Below are 13,117 nucleotides of genomic sequence, written 5' to 3'. Positions count from 1 at the left end.
TAATTAATTTCTTAGGTTCTATATGAATCTTGCATGTCTCTATATAATTCTTAAATGAAACTTCCTTGAGCATGCCCTGACAATTCTATTAATGTTATTAATAGAATTTATAGAATAGAATTAATTAATTCTGATGATCTTTTAAAGAAAGTGACATTTTGGAACAAAGAACTCAACAGATTATGCCATATCATATTTCAAACATTATTTCCCAAAATATGTGTGGTGACATTATCCATATAAACGTATGTATTAATTCCCACTACTGCTCTCATAAAGTTATTTACTGTAAAGTTACACTTGTACAAATGCAGTAAAGGGCCAGAACTCCTATAAAAAATACATTCTGAGTGCAAACCTGAACATCCAACACTGGAACATGTATTCTTACTCCTTCTAATCCTATCTGCCTGCAGTGTCTGAAGGCATTATCTGACCTCTCTTGGGATGGGCCATCTTTGCTGGCTGATGAGTGCAGTCACAGGGTGCAGGCACAGCTCAGATCACCAGTCCAGGAAAAAAAACTATGCTGCCATGCAGCATTTTAACATGCCCCTGGGTATGTCTTAAAGAATGTCCCAGATTTTCCCTGTCTAGTATCAGCTGGCATGCCAGAGCCTTGCCTGGGGAAAGGAATGTGTACATGTCACAAGTGCAAACTCAAGGCCTATGTCTTCCTATGCACCTGGTTAAAAGAGAGAAAGAAATCCCTTTGCCCACATGAGGATTTAAAGTTCATCACCTATTCTAGGAAAGTACCTGCCTTCAGAAGAATTAAATGTGTTGAACTTGAGTACTACATTTCATATTGCAGGAAACACAATTATACCTGGTTCCATTCTCTAGCATTTGGCTTGTGAGCTCAAAAATATTGTTTGTCCAGAATGCCATGTCATCCACTCCTCCAAGGAAATACTCATGGAACTTCTCCACAAGAAATGGAGATTTACTAGCATATCTTGGAAAAAGCTAAAAGACAAGCAACATACTAAGTAAGATGGATTGCACTGTCTTCATGTTGTATGTTCATTTTTATTAAAAAAGAAAAAAAGAAAAGAAAACCAACCTTTGCAACAGCAAGCCTTTCTCCATGTCTGAGAAAATAAATAACAATTCTTCAGAAACAAGCAAGTTTCATTTAATGATATTTCATTATTTAAAAGGTTCTTTTTGAGGCTTCTATACTCCCGAGTATAGTAAATACTATGCAAGTCATTACATCTTCTTGTTGGTTATCAATACATTTTTAAAAGCTGCAACATGAGAAGTGATAATCTTATCTTTAATGCAGCTCTCAGTTTGGAGGGATTCACAGTGTTTTTAAATACTGCTTGGCTATTAGTTATTAACTGAAATAAAGAATAGAACTAGGCTGTTTAGGATCTTCAAAAGCATACACCGACAGATATTAAAAAAATACATTAGTTCTTATCTCCATGTATTATTCTTGGATTTGAAAGGATCTACATAAAGTGTAGTAAAAATGTCAATTTAGGTAGGCATGCTACTCCTTCAATACATGAAAATTATATTGCTAACATGCCACAATGCAAGAATACTTGAAGACATAGTTGTTCTTAAATAAACAGGCCTAAATATGTTAAACGTATAAACGTTTTAAATAGCTAAGACACAGATGCTATGGTGTAATGATTAATTTAAGCAGTCCAAATTTGTATTCTAACCTTTAGAAAAAATCAGGTATCTTATGATTTTGGGGGTCTAGGAGGAAGGCTGTATTGCTGGCCTCAATGTATAAATTTGTAAGCTAGCGTTTCAAACAGGATTATCGTAATTTTCCTACATAAGTTTCACTTATGAAAACCCACACAAAGCTATCCAACTTACAGTTCAAGAAACAGCAGGTAAGTACAGTCAGTAATTGTGCTTTCGGTTATGATCTCTCTTCCATAAAATTCCTCATAGATAGAGGCTAGGTCTTTGACAGGCACGTACCTAAAAACAAGACTGAGGTATTGTAACCAGATTTTTTTTCACATCATCTGGCAAAAGGTAATTCAGCTTCTATAATAACAGCCAGTTTTAAAATATTCTGTATTTCAGAAGACTCCGTAAGGTGATCAAGATTTACAAATGCCAGAAAGATCAGGATTGCACATAGAATTGCACTCTGCAGGAACACTCTCCTGCTATTTGGGTCAGTCAGAAACCTGGCTATTGCTCGTGAGTTTCCACACTCCCTCCACTGATCACCTGGCTTGGTGATCACATAATCTTGGTGGATGTTCTCCAACTCTCCTCTGTTGCCAAACCTATTCCCATCCAAATCTAATCCTAGCCAAACAGACATTGCTGATTCTTCCTATCTCAACATTTCTCAGAAATGTGTCAGAGCTGATAAAGTTGATGAGTTAACTGTCTACGCCTTCTGCACATAGATGAGCTACATCCTACCTAGACAAAACAAGACTGAAATGACCTACTTTGTCAGCAGAAAAAAAAAATAATAATAATTTTTTTATTTTGGTTAAAAACTATAAGAAAAACACCATCTATATCTAAAACTGTTGCTTGTTTTTTATGCTTTTATAATCTGTCTGAATTCCTCAGCATCTGTAGCCATAAACATCCTCAATGTCCAAAAATTAAAATGGAAATCTGATTGAGGTATTACCACTGAGTTATTTAAATAATTGCTAGGACATTCCAGAAAACTTTTTTCATTGATTATTTTACCTATAATTACCTATAACTTCCTTCAGAAATAAACAAATCAGTCTCTCTTGCTGTGTTTCTACATGTAAAACTATTTTTTCTTCTGTCCTCCCAGTTTTTTATGTCAGGGAATAGCAAATACGTATATGAAGAATACCAAACTGAGGAAAATTCCAACAGTTGCAAGGGGTTGGAATGAAAGATATAGAAGGACAGCATTTTATTAAAGCATAGTGACAATATAGAATAAGCAGAAGTAATCATTAAAGAAATTAACATCTACTGAAGCTTATTTTCTTACCAATTTGATGCCAGATAACCAAAGTCCAGCTCAAACTGACTTAGTACATCTCCTCCTGCAGATGGAGGAATAAAAATAAAAAGTCAAGAAACCAAACACAAGAGTATCTAACATAGATAACAGTATGAATGGATCTATCTATGGCTATGCTATCTATGTTATATGGTATCCAGCTGTATAATGCTTTGTCATTTAGAATACATGAATGGTTCACCTGAAAGTGTACTATATATTTTGTACTTCCAGAGAATAAGAAAAAAGGTGTCAAATTTAAAATTAGAGAAGTGACTCCATTTAACTTTTAGCATCCTTCACCCTGTGTTTTTGGCTTTCAGTACAGGTGTACATATGCCCTATTGCATCTCCTGAAACACGGAACACACAGACAGGGATAGGAGGGTCTTACAAACTATGGGACAGAGTGAGAATCCAGTGTCCATATGACTAATTCTTGGCTCCTCCATTGCACAGGGTAAGAGCCAGAATCACCCACTGTGGTTTTGAAGAGGACTAGTTATCCCAACAGAAGGATCTATGATCAACAAACAGAAACATTACCAAAATCACCAACACTGTGAGCTTCTGAATATGAACCATGAAAATCAATCTGGAGGAAGAAAAAAAAAGAACTTTCTGTTCATTTTACTCATCCTTCCATACAAACATGAGAGCAGAATCAAATTGTCCAAACAACTCTAAAGCGTGCAGGTCCCAAACCTGACCTACTTCATTCATTACATGTCTCTGAAAATTTCCCTGAATCAGGGTTCCAGCTTTTGTCTCCTTTCCGCACCAGACTCCAAAGCTGGGCTATCAACTCCAATAATTCCAGTTGCATCAATAAAATAATGCAAGCTTACCTCTCCCATGGCTTTTAGAAATCCTTGGTCAATGCCCAGGCTATGCCAGCTAACATCTGCCACCATATGTGAGGCAATTCCAAACAGGAAAGCCACCAGCTTCTCTGTAGCCTATACAACAACAACATACATGTCATAACATCAATAATTTTACTCCTGTCTTTAAGAAGATGAGCATTTTAGGTGAGCATTTTACGTCAGTGTGTTATACAAAAATATAATGAAGTCTCTTACTGTCCAACAGATTATCACAACAAAGCATTGAGCACTCATTTCTTGATACTGGGGAACTTTTTTGTGACTTGACAACCTTTATGCAACATATACAGTCCAAGAACATAGAATTACATGGCTGATGTCAGGACAACTTGTCTACCTCAAGTTAAATGTGTTTTTTGGCATTGGAGACAAACTCTGCCACTTTCAAGGAATGAACCTCCTCTGCTGCCACGAGCACAGAGCAAAGACACATGTAGGAGAGAAAGACATTCCTGTGCAAGTGCTTTTCACTGTAAAAGCACCTGATTAAAGCCCAGATATGAAGATACTCATTTTATTCCTACAAACTGAAAAGTTATCTGGAATAAACTTATAAGCAACAGAAAATTCATTTCCTCAGAAAAGATTTATCTGCATTGAATCATTATCAGTTCCAGAGACCTTTTAAAAATCTGTAATTGAATCACAGTTTTTGATGAATTTATACTTCCCGAAGGTTAATAGTTTACGTTTTAGTATCACTAAGGGCCAATCAAAAGGCAGGCAGACTTCATTACATTTTAAGGAGTGCATGCTCACAAATGCTGCTCCAACGGTATGATTTTCCTGTGCACGGGGAGAACGGCAAATTCTCCAATAAGGGAAAGAAAACAATATGACCTTTAAAATCATTCTCACTTCTGACAATCTGTTCTTCCTCTCCTTCTAAGTAGCTCATATACCATAAACAAGAGCAGATCAGGACTAATTCCAAGATTTCATAAGCGTGAATTCTAAACCAGGCCTGGTTTTCAAATGGCAAACATTCAATTGGATCTGGCAACAATGCAAGGACCCAAAACCACCAACTGCATTTGAAAATTTGGACCTATGAATTATATCATAAGCACCAGAACACATTGAAGATAAATAGATTATATATGGAAACTGTAACCTTTTTTTTTTTTTTTTTTGTCTGGTAAAGATGGAAACAGGATTTCAAGTCTTCCTGTATCAGCAGACATTTTAATTCAAAAATATTATGTATTTTTTCTGTACTTCCCCAAGAATGAAGCTGCAACAAGTGAAGGTGAAGAAGGCAGCAAAAAGTGCTGGCAAGTGAATCAGTAGAAAGCAAATTAAAAAGTTTTTAAAAAAAAAAAAATCTTACCTCTTCCCAAGGCTGAGGATAATTCCTTCTGATGTAGTGAATGCTTGCATTAAGGAATGGTGACCAGTGAGTGTCTTCAGACACATCATGGAATACTCCTATTGCAAAAAAATTGTGTAAGTATTTAATTTATCATTTTGTTTAAAAAACAAACAAACAAACAAGTTTTCTCCACAAAGAAGCCAACACACAACAAACAAACAAACAAAAACAAACAAACAGAATTTTGTTCAATTTCATACTGTACAGGTGTACTGGGTTACGTGGCAAGGGCTTGGTAGCAGGGGGCTTCAGGGGTGGCCTCTGTGAGCAGAGTCCAGCAGCTGCCCCATGTTAGATAAGAGACAGCTCCAGACAGCTCCAAAAGGGACCTCTTGCTGGCCAGGGAGCAACGGTGGTTGGGCCTCTGTGAGGGCAGATTTAAGAAAGGGAAAAAACTTCTGTGTGACAGCAGCTGGGAAACAGGGGTGAGAAGCAGCCCTGCAGCCCCCCAGGTGAGTGCAGCAGGAGGGCAGGAGGTGCTCCAGGCAGGCAGCAGCAGTTCCCCTGCAGCCTGTGGAGAGGCCCCTGGTGGAGCAGGCTGTCCCCCTGCAGCCCATGGGTCCCACGTGGAGCAGATCCCCACGCTGCAGCCCCCCCCATGGGTGGAGGAGCCCCCGGTGGAGCAGGTGGATGTGACCTGGAGGAGGCTGCGGCCCATGGAGAGCAGGAGCAGGCCCCAGGCCGGAGCTGCAGCCCATGGAGAGGAGCCCACGCAGGAGCAGGGGTCTGGGGGGAGCTGCCGCCCACCCGTGGGGGACCTGTGCTGGAGCAGTTTGCTCCTGGGGGATGGACCCAGTGGTACGGAGCTGTGTGGGAGCAGTGCTTGAAGAGCTGCTGAATGTGGGCAGCCCCCGCGTCAGCATCAGTTTGGGAAGGATGGCATCCTGTGGGAGGGACCCCATGGGGAGCAGGGGCAAGGAGTGACCGTGAAGGAGTGGTGGAGATCAAGTGTTAGGGACTGACCACAGCCTCCATTCCCTGTTCCCCTGCACCACTTAGGGGGAGGTAGAAGAGGGTGGATGTGGGCAGGTTTTTTCATTTGTGTTTAGTCTTCACTGCTCTAGTCTGCTAGTGATAGGCAATAAATTACATTAATATCCCTTATGCTGAGTCTGTTTTGCCTGTGATGATAACTGTTGAGTGATCTCCCTGTCCTTATCTCAACCCTTGAGCTCTTTCCTTCTTATTTTCTTGCCCTTTTTCTTTGAAGAGGTGGAATCACAGAGGTTGTGGTATAGTTGCCCAGCAGGGTAAAATCACCACAGCAGGTGACACATTTTGCAATCTGCTTATATGGCAAGAGACGAATCAGCCATATTTTGTATGATTTATATTTTCTAAAGATATGCTAGATTTATCTTATGTGATCTTGGTTTGAGGGAACTGGAAATTCTGTATCTGCTCCCTTTCACTGTGCCAAGGGAGTATCACTTCTCAAGTGGAAAGCACAAAAAGAGAAGCTGTTGAGTAAACTAATACATCAAATTCTATGGAGAAAAGCTGATGAGCATAGCAGTTAACTCAATACCTTTGGGACAGATTATCAGTTTGCACAGGGCTGAGGAAGGCTAAGTCATCATGATCATTTTTGACAGAATTGAAAACTTGCCAAGTTTTCTGTGTGGTTTTAGAAAGGCGAGGAGGAAAGGAGGCGGAAAAATCCAAAGGTCTCCCTTTGAAGCATCAATTATTATTCTCGCTTAGATTTGTACATCAGAGATTCTGTAGGAACTGCCAATGACCTTGCCTAAAATTTTTTCTGTACCTTATATAAAATGGAGGTCAAAGTAGTACTGAAGTGATAAAACCAAGCAGCACAATATTAAATTATATAAATGAGTAAGGGGAGGAAGGTAGGAAGGAGACATTCTTTGGGCCATCTTAGAGGAACAGAGTGTGTTTGTTCAGACAGAACTGTGAAGCTGCAGAAGATTAAGGTATATTAAATGCTAGAACTGGGAGAGCAGACCTTTTGGTTGATTTAATCACTTCCTGGCCTCTTGACATTTTAAACTGTAGCTGAACTAGATAACATAAAGGAATTTAGGATGATATTTGTTAGACCAAAATTAAATATTCACAGAATAGACTTCTACCTCCATGTTTGTTTCCTGCCTGGAAAGGCAGTCTAGATGTCTATGATGCTGATCTAGAGGCACACAGTTCAAGCAAGTCAGCTCTGTAGAGATACCTATTTCTTCCACATTGACTAAGGAGATTGCTTAGTCCAAACATGGCCTGAACAAAAAACTGGGCAATATGGACCTCAGCGTTACTGAAGCAATACAGACTGGAGGCTGCAGGTAGAGAGGCTCTGGTCACTGAAGTGGTATAAGCAGAAATTAAAACTGCCAGGAGGGAAAGAAGAGGTAGATAGAAATAATCAAGTTAAGAAATAAATTGAGGAAATCCTAGGAAAACATCAGTCCTGAAAACAAGGCAAGGGAGACCAAAGTCTGGGACAAAATGTTAGCAGAGCCTGGTAGATGACCAGTAATAGCAACTTGGTTAAGTGACATGAGACAGAACCAGCAGAGGGGCAATCTGAAAGTGAAAAGAACACTATGAAAGGGAAGATCCCCCTTCAGTATGCTGGATGGAGCAACCTGCCTGTCAGGATATACACCCAGCAGTAGCTGGGATAGCTAAGGGTCAACAACCTATGACTGAGAGTTAACGAGACGTCTAGCTGCCACTTCCTGATTTAAGACTCCAAGTAGATCAAGAGATGAGAAAAGAGAGGGAAAAGTGTCCTTGGAAAGACAAATAAGGATTTTGCAGTTTCAGGCAGGAAAAACAGATACAAAGATAAACAGATACATTAGCAATCAGTTGAAAAACATGTAAAAGATAAGGTAAACAGAAAAAAGATCCTAAGAATGCTCTGAATTTAATGGATCTGGATTTGCACAAACCACTCAAATAAACCACCTACCCTCAATATATTAACCATCAATTTGTTAATTGGCCAGATAACCTCACACAAACTATGTGTCACTGCCTTGTTTCTGATGTCTGCATACACATCCTGATAGTTTGTTTATTGGAGGACAGAGTGTCTTTGCCCCATTTGCCAATTTCTCACTATCCAGATTTAACATTTTGGTAGCAAATATCCAGTACCAAGACCTAGCTGGCTGATTTATAGTTCTGATGTTGCTGATTATGAGCACAAGCTGACGTATGAGAATTGAAAAATCAGGACTAGCTGCAAGTCTAGATATACTCTTTACAGTAATGGGAGGCTAATTTTGTAGTGCAGTCTTTAGATCTGCAAGCACGAAAACTAAGCCTGACAGAAAGAGGGACCAGTAAAAGGCAAAAGACAGTATGCATTCTAGAAACAGAAAGACTTTTAACTGACATAGAATCACAGAATCATGGAATAGCCCAGGTTGGAAGGAACCTCAAAAGGCCATCAGGTCAAACCTTTTTGAGGAAAGGTAAAATTATTTGGCACACTGTCTAACTGCATCATGAAAATCTCCAGCAATGGGAATTCTGCCATATCCCTAGGGAAGTTGTTCCAGCAACCGACTGTTCCCATTGAAAAAAAAAAAAAATTTCTAATATCAAGACAAAACCTTTCCTGGTGCATCTTGGTACATTGCCTCTTGTCAAAAGATCACAACACATTAGTGTCACTTTCTTATTTCTATTTTTTTCATTCTCCTGTCATCTTTGTGACTGGTCTGGCAGAAGCTAATATTTCCTGATACAGAAGTTAGCTCTACACTTTACATATGACTTAGAAAAAATATTTTTTTATCCTCTCAATTCCTCTCCAGGTCAGTACTCAGTAATCTAACCTATTTTATTCAACCAGCATCCTTTCATCAAATTGCTGTACATATTAAACAGTTAAAATTACCCAGAAGTTATTTTCTGAAAATGTTTTCAAAGGTATTGTTATAAAGTTCTACTAAAAGGCTCAAAATGCTAACAAAAATGGTGGATTTTTTTCAGGATGTTTTTGTTCATAGTTCATTTTTTTACAACACAGCTATTTTCAACCCTACTAAATTCTCTAGCATTTTCACATAATGATACAGTTGTTACAATATTGGACTCAAAAATCTTTTCTTACCATTTTTGCAGATTGAAGGATAAAAGGCATCAGGATAAATGCTCCCAGCCTGAAATGCATCTTGGTGGTTTAGTAACAACTGGGAAAAGGAATCAGAATGCTATTACATAGCACAAAAACACTGTGTAATGCCAATGTCAAAGATAAACTTTAAATACTGCCAGCAAGACACAACTATTATCTTAGTAAAATACATCATTTCAGTGTCATCATCATCCTCACCCCTACGCCCACCCCACCCTCAATCCTTCTAAGTGAAACCAAACTAATCAGTACACGCTGTAACTTGAAAGGCCATTTAGGAAAGTACTTATATAATGTAACTTGGGAACTCCTGGTCACCTTCTGAAGGTGCCCTCTTCCTCTTGGCTAGACACAAAGCCTAAGCTGCTAACTTCCATTCTCTGAACCACGCCATATCTGTCTACTAGAGACAAAGTCAATACTTCCCTTGAGTGATCTCCTACTTTCATAAAATATCAAGTTACATAAATTGGTCTTCTTTACATTGTCCTAAAGAACATTAAATGTGTTTTAAACACAAAACATATGTGTTTGTTTATGTTTTTATGAAAACTGTTGACATGTTTACAGTGCTCTGATGGATTTTTCAACAATAAAGTTACAAATACAGTTTAGGCACAGTAGTTACACACATATTACTCACACCTTATAATAAAGAAAGGTAAGAAGACAGAAAAAAAGACTCAGAAGAAAAGCTTAGACAGTTAAGCAATGCTTCCTACCTGTCTGTAATTAACATTCCCTTCACGCGAAATGAAAAATTCCAGAGCTCTGTGTGCTGAAAAACAACATATTGAAGTATTGATTGATACATATTGTAACCAGGCCAATGGTTTCTTAGATGCATTATCAAAAATAGATTATACTGCATTATCATATCTATGCCAACTGGCACAGGCATAGGAAATATTTCTTCTCCAAAAAATCTGTGTATGTGAGACGGTCTAGGGACCGAATACAGGAACGCTGTTTCTGTGGCACATCTGGAGACAGAGGTCTCATCAGACTCTCTCTCAACCCAGTTCTCAAGATGACCAACAAAGATGAGAATGTCTGACGGCAAGTAAAAAAGAGCTCTTTATGTCCTGAATCGGGCTACTGACAGCGGAACATGGAATACACATGGATACACATGGAATATGTATCATAACTTTCTAGCTGTAAAGGACCCACATGAATTGTGTTTAAGTTTCACTGCCCTCAGGAATCAACATGCTTACCAGTTTGATTAATTTTTAACGTGTATGAAAAACAACCAATATCTAGAGCCAGCAAAATAAATAATGCTATTTATTCACTGAATAGGTAGACATTCTTACTGCCAAACTGTTTATTAGGCAAGCAAAATAAAAGAATAAAACAAATTTATCACTTTTTTTTAATGAAATTTCATTCTAATTAATGTTAAATGCCAGGGACAATCAATTAGCACTTTCCTAAAAACACCCAACGTTGCCTCTAAAATTATTCAGTTGAAACCACATGCATGGGTTATCTTCTTTACGCTCCCCCACTCAAGGTTTGTTCCCCACTTGCGCTACTTACAAACTAAGACTGATTTCCCTGTCAATATAACCCAGAATATGCTGAATTTAAAGAAATCCTTACCAAAATAATTAAACCACAAAAAAATCTACTCTCATTCTGGAATAAGATACAGACAAAACCAAACGTTCAAATTATTTGAATCTTACACACTGCTGTTTCAAACCATGCTTATGCAAATAGGTTAAGAGATACTTACTTAAGGACCAAGCAACAAGCTTGTTCCTGCAACAAGCCAGGAATTATGTAATAAAAATAAATAAATAATAGTAATTAAAAAAATCTCAGTTTTGCATTTTTTTTTCCCCTCCTGTCCCCTACCATCCCTGACTTGTTACTGAGATGGCCCAGATCCCACCAGCTCGCCTTTACAATGAACTTTGTGGAGGGATCTTTACAGTCCCACACAACCCTGTTGTTGTGCATGGAAAAAAAGCCCGTTTGCTTAAACCTGCCTCCCAGAACAAGGCCATGGCAAGTAGGACACAGCACAGCACTGCCGAGCACATTGCACATGATCAACATTTTGAACAGGCAGAACTTTTCACCATTTTAAAGTACTTTCAGGAGTGTGTCCAGAATAGACTTTGGTGTTAGTTTTGGGTCATAGGAGGTTTTTGTTTTTTTTTTTTTTTTTTTTTTTTCTGGAATATTCAGTGCTTGGATTTGGCAATAACTTCCTTTATCTTATCATTGTGAAATTTTATTTGTACAGTAATAAAAGTGCAGTTTTTAGCAATATCAGAACTGAACCCATTTTAATGTCATTTTCAGACAAATGGACAATATTTGTTGTAAACGCTGATGCGACAGTTAGGTGTACACATGATTTCTCAGACAACCAAGATCTTTAAATGATATAAATTCAGGTTTTCTGTAATATGCTTCCCTGATTAGATTAAAACGACTGCTTTGGGGCAGATCCGTAAGATTGTTTCTCTTCGCAGATTTCTTGAAAACACTCTGTACTCTGTCAAATATGTCATTTCAAGTTTTCAGAAGCTCACATTCAATAATTAGGGCTCAAGGCTTACAAAGTTGTATGCGTTTGCCTATCTTCAGGCAGTGTGACTTCTCTTAGTGATTACTACGTGCTTCTTGACATATCATTAGGAAAAGCAAATGTTTGTAGGACACTGACCAAAGGTACAGGACACTGAGCATACTCTTGGTCTGAAACAAATGCCATGAATTCTAGGTTACAGCTTTTTACTTGTTCAAATTTGCATGTATTCAGTAATTAAAGTCTGAGATTACCTGAATACATACAGTATTATATGTTTTACTTTCTATCTGTTTTGAGCAATGGATTGAGAGTCAGAAACTGAAGAATGACCAAGTAAAGCCGTCAATTAAAATCTACTGAATAAACATTTGAGAACAACCTCCAGCTACCTATGAATGTTTTCTCAAGAATTACTGCAGAAACCAGGTTTTAAAAATAACACGTGCAAATAAGAAATTCAAAACAGAAACATTTCCCCACTTTGACATTGATTCAATTCTCTCAATTTTTCTACAAACCTAGGTTGTTTAGGCTACAGATAGCAACCTACCAAGAAGAGACATGGAACAAAATTTCCATGACGTTAGTCACAGACACAAATATAGTATTTTATTTATTTTATGCAGGGACAGCAAAAATAATACACAGATATTTGAAAACAGAGCAACCAAAAATTATTTGTGTTATTCTCTAGTTTATATTTAAATACGAAAAACAAACAAACAAAACAAAACATTAATTTTAACAAAGACAAATATTTCTCTTATTTCTCCAGACAAAAACACATTTGTGTAAGACTTGGAGACACAAACATTCCAGTTACATAATGCCTGTGTTTTAGAAGACAGAAAAATACGCAACTAAACCGATTCAAGCACTCTACTTGCAAAAATTGTACAGTTGAGGTTCAAACGCCAAAACCAAACTACTCACTCATGCCATGTGTTTATATATATTTTATATATAAATATATAAAGAAAAATACGTAGAACGCTCATTACTTTCACATTATTCCCTCCCGTTGCCTTCCTGACAAAACTGAGTTTACTTTTCTTCCCAAGCAATTCATGAAAGCGCATGAAAATTCATTCTGAACGCGCCTTACCTATTTCAACATGCGTTGAGATCCCACTTGGAATACATCTTTGGCAGAAACTGCACAGTGTAACTACCAAAACAGACCAGACCTGCAGACCAGCCATGATGC

The 13,117-nt window shown here is 38.0% G+C and overlaps 1 protein-coding gene across 1 annotated transcript in view; it reads right to left on the bottom strand.

Moving 5' to 3' along the window:
* The window catches only part of GPLD1 (glycosylphosphatidylinositol specific phospholipase D1), a 25,451-nt gene extending 12,334 nt beyond the window's left edge, over window positions 1-13,117 (bottom strand). Inside the window, exons 1-10 of the mRNA XM_032181726.1 lie at window positions 13,016-13,117; window positions 10,082-10,137; window positions 9,336-9,414; window positions 5,207-5,304; window positions 3,838-3,948; window positions 3,536-3,584; window positions 2,978-3,032; window positions 1,849-1,956; window positions 1,067-1,094; window positions 830-969 (exon numbers count right to left, since the gene is read on the bottom strand). Of these exons, the coding sequence (XP_032037617.1) occupies window positions 830-969; window positions 1,067-1,094; window positions 1,849-1,956; window positions 2,978-3,032; window positions 3,536-3,584; window positions 3,838-3,948; window positions 5,207-5,304; window positions 9,336-9,414; window positions 10,082-10,137; window positions 13,016-13,112 (821 nt within the window). The 5' untranslated portion in view covers window positions 13,113-13,117. The remainder of the gene's footprint in view (window positions 1-829; window positions 970-1,066; window positions 1,095-1,848; window positions 1,957-2,977; window positions 3,033-3,535; window positions 3,585-3,837; window positions 3,949-5,206; window positions 5,305-9,335; window positions 9,415-10,081; window positions 10,138-13,015) is intronic.

The sequence above is a fragment of the Aythya fuligula genome, chromosome 2 (assembly GCF_009819795.1).
Source record: "Aythya fuligula isolate bAytFul2 chromosome 2, bAytFul2.pri, whole genome shotgun sequence".
NCBI classification, from domain to species: Eukaryota; Metazoa; Chordata; class Aves; order Anseriformes; family Anatidae; genus Aythya; species Aythya fuligula.
Note: the sequence above shows the minus strand (reverse complement) of the source record. Positions and strands in the feature narration are given on the sequence as shown.